This window comes from Urocampus carinirostris, chromosome 13, assembly GCF_059441175.1.
Source record: "Urocampus carinirostris isolate Australia breed hairy pipefish chromosome 13, RoL_Ucar_1.0, whole genome shotgun sequence".
Lineage (NCBI taxonomy): Eukaryota > Metazoa > Chordata > Actinopteri > Syngnathiformes > Syngnathidae > Urocampus > Urocampus carinirostris.
Window position 1 is genome coordinate 2,538,513 of NC_142361.1, and position 12,380 is coordinate 2,550,892.

At 41.8% G+C, this 12,380-nt stretch overlaps 1 protein-coding gene across 5 annotated transcripts in view; it reads left to right on the top strand.

Annotated features, from left to right (window-relative positions):
- The window catches only part of map4k3b (mitogen-activated protein kinase kinase kinase kinase 3b), a 99,291-nt gene that overhangs the window by 28,226 nt on the left and 58,685 nt on the right, over positions 1–12,380 (top strand). For all 5 annotated transcript variants that reach the window (XM_088351692.1, XM_088351696.1, XM_088351694.1 and 2 more), the window contains exons 4-6: positions 9,825–9,889; positions 9,977–10,032; positions 10,116–10,163. In XM_088351692.1, the coding sequence (XP_088207818.1) occupies positions 9,825–9,889; positions 9,977–10,032; positions 10,116–10,163 (169 nt within the window). The remainder of the gene's footprint in view (positions 1–9,824; positions 9,890–9,976; positions 10,033–10,115; positions 10,164–12,380) is intronic.

Genomic DNA, 12,380 nt, shown 5'->3' on the forward strand with positions numbered 1-12,380 from the left:
ATCGTACGTTTGCGTTAGCGTAATCTTCCGTACGAAAGATTATGCTAACATGAACGTGTAAAAATAATAAAAATCAGGTCGTTTACACGTCATTTAGCACCAGGGTCTCCACAACAAGTGGTGAGCGGTTAAAAGAAAAGATTTATGAATAGGATTTCTACCTTTGTGGTGGTCTGCAGAAGCCATGCTCTATCCCCTCGAAAGAAGGGTAACTCGCACATCTTCTTCATATTTTGCCATTATTTTTTCTTAAATGCAATAGTTGTACGCAATACTCTTCTTTTTTCACCTGTAGCAACTTTGTTGTCTTCCGAGGCATAATTAGGGGTTAAAACACTCCGTTCACCGATATTTAAAACAAAAGCAAAAAGAAGTGCGCGGTCACGTGACAACAGTTCTTCACGAGGGGTGGGGGCAATCTACACCCGTACGCCGCTCAGCATCGCTCCTAGCGTACCGGCGTTCGAACTCCGATTTTTTGAACGAAAAGCGAAGCAAGAATTTCTCAAATTTTGGTCGAGAACCGATTTGTTCGAACTGAGAGACGTTCGAAAACCGAGGTTCCACTGTATCACGCCGCATGATTAAGACTCGTGCTTAAATGGGTTAGTTTGAGGTTAAGTGGTGTTTGGTGTTAAGAGTCGGTTCAAGATAACAATACATTGATATATATCGATATTACTAAAAACATTATTCATCTTTTACTTTTGAAAAATAGATAATTATTGATAACTTCACGCACTATAACGTGCTCCAGATTTTAAGGTGCACTCCCTAAACATAGTCTTTTGTCATATATTTTCCATACATAAGGCGGGCTTTAAGGCGAATTAAATTAAGATTAAAGAAAGGGCTCTGTACATTGTTCCTTCTGAGCTGCGTGTGTGCAAAGTTTCGCACTGGACAGACCTTTGCTGCACACAAGAAAATCTATCCAGTGCATAAAAATCAGGGCTCGAAATAGTGAATTCAGTAGGAAATTCGGCCAGAATTACAGTGCATGCGGGTAAAACAACATGAGTTTTCTTGGAGGTATGTTTTTAAACATGGTATTTTGAAGTCAAAGTGAGCACAAAAGTGTGAGTGAAGTGTGCATATGAGCTCGAATTCTTGTGCCAGGAAAGGGGGGTGAGGGGTTGTTGGTGTTGGGTGTTGATTGGTTAGAGAGGCTTTGAGGGGCATTATCCTTTATCACTAAGACATTAAAATATAAAGAGACGAGTGTGGTTTAATTTAATTATTGCTGCACAGTTAGACTGCTTAGCGATGTGACCTAATTTACTTGAGGGGCTACTCAATGTTTCCCCGATAGTCTTTTTTTCGAGAAGCGGCCCTTTTCGGCTCACTCACTAAAAAGAGCCTTTCAGCTTCCAGACCGTTTTTCAGATGTTTTTTGTTTCCTTATTGCATATATTCACAATTATTATGCAACTTTAAGCTCATAATGAGTTAAAAAGGGGGATGGGGTGCAAAGCAAAAAAATGAAAAAAGGCCAAAATAAAAAAGTAAAACGCTAAGGAAAAAGGAAACAAAAAAGGAAAAGCAAGAAAAATAAGTAAAAAGCTCAGAAAAAAGGAAGAAATGCGTAAAAGGAAGAAAAAGAAAGAAAAAGGTAGGGGAAAAAAAGAAAAGAAAAAAAAGTGGAAAAAAGAAGGAAAAATATATCAAGTCAATCTTGTAGCCAAGATGGCGGCGCCCTGTACGGCTGCGGCTGCATCGGCTCGCTACAGTTTCTTACATTTTGGTCATAAAACCCAGTCTTCGACTCAGTTTTTGACGGCGAACAAAGTCAACTCTAACTGCAGATTAATATACGATCACAGTTTTGTGCTGGATATGCGATCATCCAGAAACCAAGCGCTTGTTGCTACGACCCCTCTGGAGTGTTTACTTAGCCTCGGAGTGCTACGTAAACAAGTCCCAGCGGACTACAAAGCAGCGAAGCAGACTGGCAAGAGAAGGCGGTGTGACCGGAGGAGGAAGCGAGGTTGTCGGGCTGGGCTAACAGCTAGGCTAAAGGCTAAACCCTTCAAAACACCTCTCCCATCCATTTTCCTCTCCAACGTTCGCTCTCTGGACAATAAACTGGACCATTTACAAGTGGAACTTACATCAAACCGCGAGATGACGAACTGCTGCGCTATAATTCTGACGGAGACATGGCAAAACTCATCTATCCCAGATGACGCTGTGGGGCTAACTGCATTCCGCGCTGATAGGAGCGGCCAACTCACCGGTAAGAGCAGGGGTGGCGGACTATGCATTTATACCAACAACAACTGGTGTAGAAATGCTAAGATAATCTCGAATCACTGCTCACAGGACATTGAACTTTTGACGGTGATTTGCAGACCCTTCTACCTCCCGAGGGAGTTTAGCGCTACTATTATTACTGCCGTGTACGTGCCCCCCAGCGCTAATACAAAGGAGGCAATGGACGTTCTCTACCAAACTGTGAGTGAACTGCAGCATGCTTACACCGAATGCATTTTTATTGCTGCGGGGGACTTTAACCAGGCCAACATGAAAACAGTTCTCCCGCATTTCCACCAGCATGTCGACTTTGCTACAAGAGGTAGGAACACATTGGACTTGGCCTACACAAATATCAGAGGAGCATACAGAGCAGCCCCCCGCCCCCACCTTGGCTCATCAGATCACCTTTCTGTTATGCTAATTCCTGCATACAAGCCCCTGCTGACCAGAGAAAAACCTACAGTGAAGCAGGTGAGGGTGTGGACTGAGGGGGCAATGGAGGCACTACAGGACTGCTTTGAATGCACAGATAGGGACATGTTTAAATCGGCTGCCACTTACAACAACAAAATAAACATAGATGAGTATGCCATGTCTGTGTCAGCCTACAACAGTAAATGCGCAGAGGACGTCAGCAACACCAAAACCATCTGCACCCGTGCCAATCAGAAGCCCTGGATGACTGCTGAGATACGCAAATTGCTAAAGGCACGGAACCTTGCCTTTAAATCTGGTGATGAGGAGGCACTGAGATCAGCGAGGGCCAACCTGAACCTTGCTATCAGACTAGCAAAGCGATCGCACAGTCAAAAAAATCTAGGACCTTTTCCTCAGCACAACCAACACCAGGGATATGTGGAAAGGCATTCAGGCCATCACCAGATACAAGCCAACCACCGCCCCAGTGGGGGACACTAGCATGGACTTCCTAAATGACCTCAACAACTTCTTTGGGAGGTTTGAGGCACAAAATGGCACCCCTGCAGTGAAAGCGGTTCCACATCAGCACAAAAGAGAACTCCTCCTGGACTCAACTGACGTGAGGAAGACCCTGAGAAGGGTCAACACACGGAGGGCTCCAGGTCCTGACAACATTCCAGGGTGGGTCCTTAGGGAGTGCGCCGATCAGCTGGCTTGTTTGTGTCCTAACAGACATTTTTAACACCTCGCTAGACCAAGCCACGATACCATCATGCTTCAAGATTGCCACCATCATCCCAGTGCCAAAGAATCCCCAGATCTCATCATTGATTACCGGCCCGTTGCATTGACTCCCATCATAATGAAGTGCTTTGAGAGACTGGTTAAAGAGCACATCACCTCCAGTCTCCCCTCCTCACTCGACCCCTTTCAGTTTGCCTACCGGACAAACCGCTCCTCTGGTGATTCCATCTCCTCTGCGCTTCACCTGAGCCTGACACACCTAGAGGAGAAGAACACCCATGTGCGGATGCTGTTCCTGGACTTCAGTTCAGCATTCAACACCATCATCCCACAACACCTGGTAGACAAACTGAGACTCCTGGGCCTCAACACCCCCCTGCGGAACTGGCTGCTGGACTTCCTCAATGACAGACCCTTGCCAGTGCGGCTTGGTCAGAACATCTCTGATGTCATCACCCTGAGCACGGGCTCCCGCCAAGGCTGTATCCTGAGCCCCCTGCTGTTCACCCTGATGACACACGACTGCGTCCCCAGGTCAGCCACAAACCACATCGTGAAGTTTGCGGACGACACAACAGTGGTGGGTCTCATCAGGGACGACGACGACCTGGCCTACAGATAGGAGGTGGAGCTGTTGGTGGGCTGGAGCAGAGACAACAGCCTGGTCCTGAATGTTGACAAAACTAAAGAGATCATCATCGACTTCAGGAAAAACCAGACCAACCATGCCCCACTTCTCATCAACAACAAGGCTGTGGAGGTTGTCAGCAGCACCAAGTTCCTAGGGGTGCACATCACAGACAAACTCACCTGGACCGTGAACACTGCATCACTGGTGAAGAGGGCACAGCAGCGCCTGTACTTCCTGCGGAGGATAAGGAGAGCTCACCTGCCCCCACCCACCCTCATCACATTCTACAGGGGCACCATAGAGAGTATCCTGACCAGCTGTATCTCTTTGTGGTGTGGAGGCTGCAGTGCCTCAGACTGGGGTAGTGTGAGGAGGGTGATGAGGACAGCAGAGAAAATCATTGGGACTTCTCTCCCCTCCATTTAGGACATTGGCCACAAGCGCTGCCTATCCATAGCCAAGAACATCATTAGGGACCCCTCTCACCCCCATCATGGACTGTTTACTCTGCTAGCCTCTGGGAAGAGGTACTGCAGTGTGCGGTGCAGGACCACCAGGTTCTGCAATAGTTTTGTCCCCCTGGCCATTAGACTGGTAAATGGTCAATCACACACATAGTAAGTCTACTCTGCTGCTAATCTGTACATCTGTTTGTCTGTTTTTTTTTTTTTTTGCACTACTAGGAGTTCTTTATACCTAGCCACTCCTTTGCACATCTGTTCTCCTCTGCACAATCGCACTACAGTGTTATTGTTGCTGTACAGTGACTTGTTTACCTGACTGCCCATTTTTCACATCTGGTTAGCTGCTACTCTTGCACTCTTTGCACTATTGTATAATACTATACATAGCCATAATTATTTAGTACCGTATTTTCTGCACTATAAGGCGCACCTAAAAGCCTTTATTTTTTTCAAAAGCTGACCATGCGCCTTATAATACAGTGCGCCTTATTTATGGATCAATATTAAATCGCAAAGTTTTCCAACTAACTTGCACCCGCCGACTAGATTTTCCCCCGAATGCCAAGTAGTACGTGGTGTATGCTGGGATTTATTTACCGGCGTTTCATTGGCTAACCAATGTGTCAATCATCATTTGAATCAATCACTATTGGCTTAAGTTATTCGGAGGTCAAGGGGCGGATCCTTTTTATCATTTACAGGCTGGCATTGGCTTGAACGGCAAAACAAAGCCAGCAATTGGCCGAAAAAGATGTGTCAATCATCAGTTGAATTGATCACTATTGGCTAAAGTTATTCGGAGGTCAAGGGGCGGATCTTTTTTATCATTTACAGGCTGGCATTGGCTTAAACGGCAAAACAAAGCCTGCAATTGGCCGAAAAAGATGAATGTGTATAGCACGTGGCTGACTGCATAGAGAAAGCATTTTTTTCTATTCTATATTTGTAAATATTTTATTCTCCTGGATTTACTACCCTCACGGATATAAGAGGACATTGGCTGCACATTATTATGAACTCAACGACTTTGGTGAGCTACTCCGGCTTTCTATATTGTCCCTTTATCTTGTTTCAGACTGAACTCGATGTTTCTGTGATAAGCGGTGCAGATAATGGATGGAATGGAGTGTCTATTTTTGCTCCAACTCAATACAACATTTTATTTATATCTGTACATTCAAGGAAACTGTGCGGGTCAGATGTATCGACATTTTGTTCTATATACACGTGTACTAGAATGACAAAGTATATCTGAATCTGAATCTAAAACATTAACTCCCACTAAAATTTCTTTATTGTGCTACTAAATAAACCAATTTTTTTTATTACAGTGGCTTGCGAAACTATTCAGCCCCCTGGAACTTTGACACCTTTTGCCACATTTCAGACTTCAAACATCAAGACATAAAACTGTAATTTCTTGTGAAGCATCAACAATAAGTGGGACACAATCATAAAGTGGAACACACTTTATTGGGTATTTTGTACGTTTTTAACAAATAAAAAATGAAAAAGTGGGTGTGCAAAATCTTTAAGCCCCTTTACTTTCAGTCCAGCAAACTCTGTCCAGAAGTCCAGTGAGGATCTCTGAATGATTCAACGTTGATCTAAATGACTAACGATGATAAATGGAATCTACCTGTGTGTATAAATGCACCTGCACTTTGATAGTCTCAGTGGTCTGTTTAAAGAGCAGAGAGCATCATGAAGAACGAGGAACACACCAGGCAGGTCCGAGATACTGTTGTGGAGAAGTTTAAAGCTGGATTTGGATACCAAAAGATTTCCCAAGCTTTAAACATCCCAAGGAGCACTGCGCAAGCAATAATATTGAAATGGAAGGCGTATCAAACCACTGCAAATCTACCAAGATCAGGCCCTTCCCCTAAACTTTCAGCTCATTTAAGGAGAAAACTGATCAGTGATGCAGCCAAGAGGCCCATGATCCCTCTGGATGAACTATAAAGGTCTACAGCTTAGGTGGGAGAATCTGTCCATAGGAGAACAATCATTCGTTTACTGCACAAATCTGGCCTTTATGGAAGAATGGCAAGAAAGAAGCCATTTCTTAAAGATGTCCATAAAAAGTGTTATTTAAAGTTTGCCACGGGCCATCTGGGAGACACACCAAACATGTGGAAGAAGGTGCTCTGGTCAGATGAGACCCAAATCGAACTTTTTGGCAGCAATGCAAGACGTTTTGTTTAGCGTAAAAGCAGCACAGCTCATCACCCTCAACACACCATCCCCACAGTCAAACATGGTGGTGGCAGTGTCATTGTTTGGGTTTGCTTTTCTTCAGCAGGGACAGGGAAGATGGTTAAAATTGATGGGAAGATGGATGAAGCCAAATACAGGATCATTCTGGAAGAAAACCTGATGGAGTCCGCAAAAGACCTGAGACTTGGACCGAGATTTGTCTTCCAACAAGAAAATGATCCAAAACCTACAATGGAATGGTTTACCAAAAACATATCAATGTGTTAGAATGGCCAAGTCAAAGCCCAGATCTCAATCCAATTGAGAATCTGTGGCAAGAACTGAAAACTGCTTTTCACAAACGCTTTCCACTCAACCTCACTGAGCTCGAGCTGTTTTGCGAGGAGGAATGGGCGAAAATATCAGTTTCTCGATGTGCAAAACTGATACATACCTCAAGTGACTTGCAGCTGTAATCGCAGCAAAAGGTGGCGCTACAAAGTATTAACTCAATGTGGTTGAATAATTTTGCACACCTTCTTTTTTCGTTTTTTGTTTGTTGAAAAAGTTTAAAATATCCAATAAAGTGTGTTCCACTTCATGATTGTGTCCCACTTATTGTTGATGCTTCACAAGAAATTACAGTTTTCTATCTTTGTTTGAGGTCTGAAATGTGGCAAAAGGTCACAAAGTTCAAGGGGGCCAAATAGTTTCGCAAGCCACTGTATGTAACAAAAGATACTTTAAAAAAGAAGGAAAATCTCTTAGTTGTAAAAACAACTGATGTTTTTGGGCCGTACAACCTTTCCAATTTTACATTAGTCAATTGATTTAAATGTGAAAAATAATTTCAAATTTAAAATGTTTGATAACGATTTAGTTGCCAAACTTGGAATTGGTGTTGATCACTGATGCTCACAGACTTTGTCAGACCTGTGGAAGGTTAGAGGGATTACAGATGCTGCCTTACTTATGAACGAGATTCTGGACAATCGTTCGCAAGTTAAATTTGTTGCTTCAGTGCTATATTTTGTATGGAATGTATGTTCAAGGTTTATATAAGTATGTTTAAGGCTTGTATAAGTAACCTGTATTGTTTTATTCCAAAAAATAAACATTTAATAAAACAATATGTTCTATAAAGATAATAAAATTAACTTACTTTTTGTAGATGAGCTTCAAGAGTTAGGTGACTTTCTCCTCCGTGGTAGAAAGTGGCAGAAAAAAGCTATCCAACCATTTTCTTAACCGCATCAAGCTTCCTTATTCCACTTCAATTTCAAAAGAAACGGCTCGCCTCTTCTTTACACTTTACTTCGAATCTGTTTAAAAAAGACCTTAGGCCCTATTCTATATTTTAGTATTGTAACTCTTGGTGTAAAATTGTATTAAATCTTATATAGGTAAAATTTGATTGTGCCCTTTGTATAGTGGTGTATACCATATCAAGAAGTTCTCTTTGTATAGTCCGCCGGTTGTGTTTTTTGGAATGTATCGGGCTTGGCCTTTTGGCTGAGAGTAAGTGTCCCGGCCCCTAGGCTTTGTAGCGTATTATGAACTGAACGATAACGGATAATGGATAATGAATAACGAAGATAGAACAATAACCCTTAAAAACGCCCCTCCAAGGGTACCTACCATAGTTGTTTTAGTATGTTGTAAAGCACAGGTGTCAAACAGGCGGCCCGCGGGCCTGATCAGGCCAAAGCTCATCGCGGGTAGACTGGGCTTGAGGCAGATGTGTTTTCTGGCACAATTTCTTATGTCAAAGCCTCCACCAGCTAGAATGTTCTGACTTTGTTAAATTGTTTAGCGTTATCTGGTGGTGTTACAGAGTGAAGACAGTTTTTTTACGTAGAAGACCTGCATTAAAGCACCAACCAAGACTCTCAAATGCTAACACCTCATTTGGTAACTTTAGAGGTACGCTCCTGCTTCCCATCTCTCTAAAGCACAGGTGTCAAACAGGTGGCCCACGGGCCATGTCAGGCCCGCTAAGGGATTGAATCCGGCCCGCGGGACAACAACCAGAGAAGGGCAAGAGAAAAACAAGCTACAGGTTGAAATATGTCAACTTGATGTTCCCAAAGCCAGGTGCCTCTCACGAAGACACTGTACTTGTATTTATTTCTCTTTCTCTCTCTCTCTTTTCCACCCCTTTTTTCCCAGTCTCTGTCTCTTTCACTCTTCGTGTCTCTCTTTTTCTCTTCCTTTGTTGTTCTTTGTCTCTTTCTCTCTCTGTGTCTTTTTAACTTATTTTGCTCTAATTTCCTTTTTTCCTTTTCTCTTTCTCTCTTCATACCCTTTGCACTTTTTCTCTTATCTCTCCTTCTGTCTTTCTATTTCTCTTTGGATTTCTTTCTTCCTCTCCCTTTCTTTCCCCCTCACTCATGACTTCCTTTTTTATCTCTTTTGTTTCTCACGCTCTTTCCCTTTCACTCTTTCTCTTTCTTTGTCCTGCCCTCTCTCCTTTTCCCTCCCTCTTTCTCTTATTTATTTATCTCTTTTTTCTTTCTCTTTAATCTACTAGTCCGGCCCCTGACAGAATGTCTGTTCTGTCGTGTGGCCCCCGAGTTAAAATGAGTTTGACAGCCCTATTGTAAAGGATTATCTGTTTAAAAAAAAAGTAGTCCAGTACTTTTCACGGCCTTTGTCAAAGGTCATCTGGGGCAAGCACAAACGAAAATGGGTGGATGTATGACATGTTTAATGTAATTTTTTTATGAATGTATTGTTAAAAACATGAGACGGTAATAATATTTAAAATGTTCTGATTAGTACACATCAAGGCTTCCTCTGAGAGAAGTGTTGAAGCTTTGTTCAGTTGTCTAATTATGTTATTATGTGATGTCAATTGTCTTGATCTTTGTTGAGCAGTACCACTTTTGATTGAATGGATTATTTTCTTAAGTAATGCACATCAAGTAAGATCTTCCTATCTATGTTGCACAACTTGCTGTCGTGCTCTGTTGCACGTTATTGGAATGCATAATGAAACCCAGATACACTATATCTCTTTGCGGTTCAAATTGGCAATGTTAGAATTAATGCTGCGGTACTTTTAATTTACACTGTCAGGTGTATTTGACTCTACATGTGTTTTGGATCAGGAGAGACAAGTTATGGATCAGCATGGAGTACTGCGGGGGAGGTTCTTTACAAGACATCTATCATGGTGACAACGACATTTTGATTGTTTATGACTTATTCACGCTTGGCCATCTATTCTCTGACCTTTTGCTCCCATCCTTTTTGTTTTTAGTAACTGGGCCTTTGTTGGAGTCTCAAATTGCCTACATGTCACGAGAGACCCTCCAGGTAAGTTCTGCTGAATACATTTCTTTCGTTCTATCATTAATTTTTTCATGAAAAGCAGTTGCATAATAATTATGTGTTTACAGGGTTTATACTACCTTCACAATAAAGGCAAAATGCACAGAGACATTAAGGTAAGCTTTGGGGAGATGATCACAGTATTTTGGTTTGGTGTAATTACATCATCTGCATAATGTTTTCTTTAGATGTATTAAATGAATTGTTTTAAGTGAAAACTGGTAGACCAAATGAGACCTTACCAGTTTGGGGAGTCAACCTTAAGACAGTTTTTTTCATGCACTTGTTAACAAATAATTATCCACGCAAAGTTAGGTCTGCATTACAGCTAACGACACACGCACCAGTAAAATGATTGTTGGATGGTCTTCCAGTTTATTTGCACACTTTTACAAAAATGTCCTGACTTGATTTTTGATATAGTTCTTTAAAATAGAAAATGAATCTTTGTTTTCTAGTTTCCTTCGCATGCATAGAAGAAATATATGTGTTTTTTTTAATGCATTGTGTTTATTATTTCTGCTTTGTGTGGGCTTACTCAAGTATGGCCTAAGTCTTCAGTCAGATAAACTGCAGCATAACCAGGATTTTTTGTTGTTGTTGAAAAAAAAACCCTTCAATCCAGTTTACAGGCAAATTCAAAACAACATTTTGTTTTTTTTGTGTATGAGTGTGTATGTGCGTTTTTTTCTAAAAGTAAGAAGAGAAAATAGTTCAGTTACAACGACAAACTTGAAAACCTACCGTATTTTCCGCACTATAAGGCGCACCTAAAAGCCTTTATTTTTTTCAAAAGCTGACCATGCGCCTTATAATACAGTGCGCCTTATTTATGGAACAAAATTAATTCGCAAAGTCTTGCAACTAACTTGCAGCCGCCGACTAGATTTTCCCCCGAACGCCAAGTAGTCCGCGGTGTATGCTGGGATTTATATACCGGCGTTTCATTGGCTAACCAATGTGTCAATCATCATTTGAATGGATCACTATTGGCTAAAGTTATTCGGAGGTCAAGGGGCGGATCCTTTTTATCATTTACAGGCTGGCATTGGCTTGAACGGCAAAACAAAGCCTGCAATTGGCAAAAAAAGACGTGTCAATCATCAGTTGAATCGATCACTATTGGCTAAAGTTATTCGGAAGTCAAGAGGCGGATCCTTTTTATCATTTACTGGCTGGCATTGGCTTAAACGGCAAAACAAAGCCTGCAATTGGCCGAAAAAGATGAATGCGTATAGCACGTGGCTGACGGCATACAGAAAGCATTTTTTTACTATTTTGTATTTGTAAATATTTTATTCTCCTGGATTTACTAAACTCACGGATATAAGAGGACCACGGCTGCACATTATTATGAACACAACGACTTCGGTGAGCTAATCTGGCTATATATATTATCCCTGTATTTTGTTTCAGACTGAACTCCATGTTTCTGTGATAAGCGGTGTAGATAATGGATGGAATGGAGTGTTTATTTTTAAATTAAACTAATTCCAAGTGTTTATTGTCATATGCACAGTAAAGTTGCGAGCGAAAAAGAAAATAGATACTAAGGAATGGTTGGCATTTCTTGAATCCCAAGACTTTAACCTTCCGAATGATGGAACGATGCATTTGAGTGACATCGTACGGACACCGCATCCGCACGTGTCTACGACACGTATTTGCTTCTTTGCAAGCTTTCGGAATGTTAAGGGTGTAATAAGTTTGACTGAACTATCTGACTGTTTTGTCGACGTTACCATTGTAGCGCCTTATAATCCGGTGCGTCTTATGTATGTCAAAAATAGGACCAAAAACTATTTTTTCGGGGTGCGCCCTATAACCCGGTGCGCCTTATAGTGCAGAAAATACGGTAATTTACCGTAAATTCCGGGTTAATAGATCTATCTTCGTTATTTATTATCCATTATCCGTTATCGGTCAGTTCATTATATGCTACAAAGCCTAGGAGCCGGGACACTTACTCTCAGCCAAAAGGCTAAGCTAAGGTCCTAGCCCTAAAGCCTTGTTGCGATCATTGCGAATGCACCGTTTTACTGGTCCCTACTTCCCATAATCCCCCGCGTCTGTTACGCCCCTTCTTTTTAATTGGTCAGTGCAAGACTTATCAGAACAAGTGTCCAAAATAAATACATGACAAAAATATACAGTTGCAAATACATATTATACATGGTTACACGTATTTACGAAGAAAGACGGTACACCGAGAGAGTTTTCAAAGCTTTAATAATAATAATATAACTTTCATCCCAAACCGTGCCCGTGAAAGGTACCACCACGCTACTCCTAACACGCTCGCAGGGCTCAAAGCGTAGCTGTTAAAAGAAAAA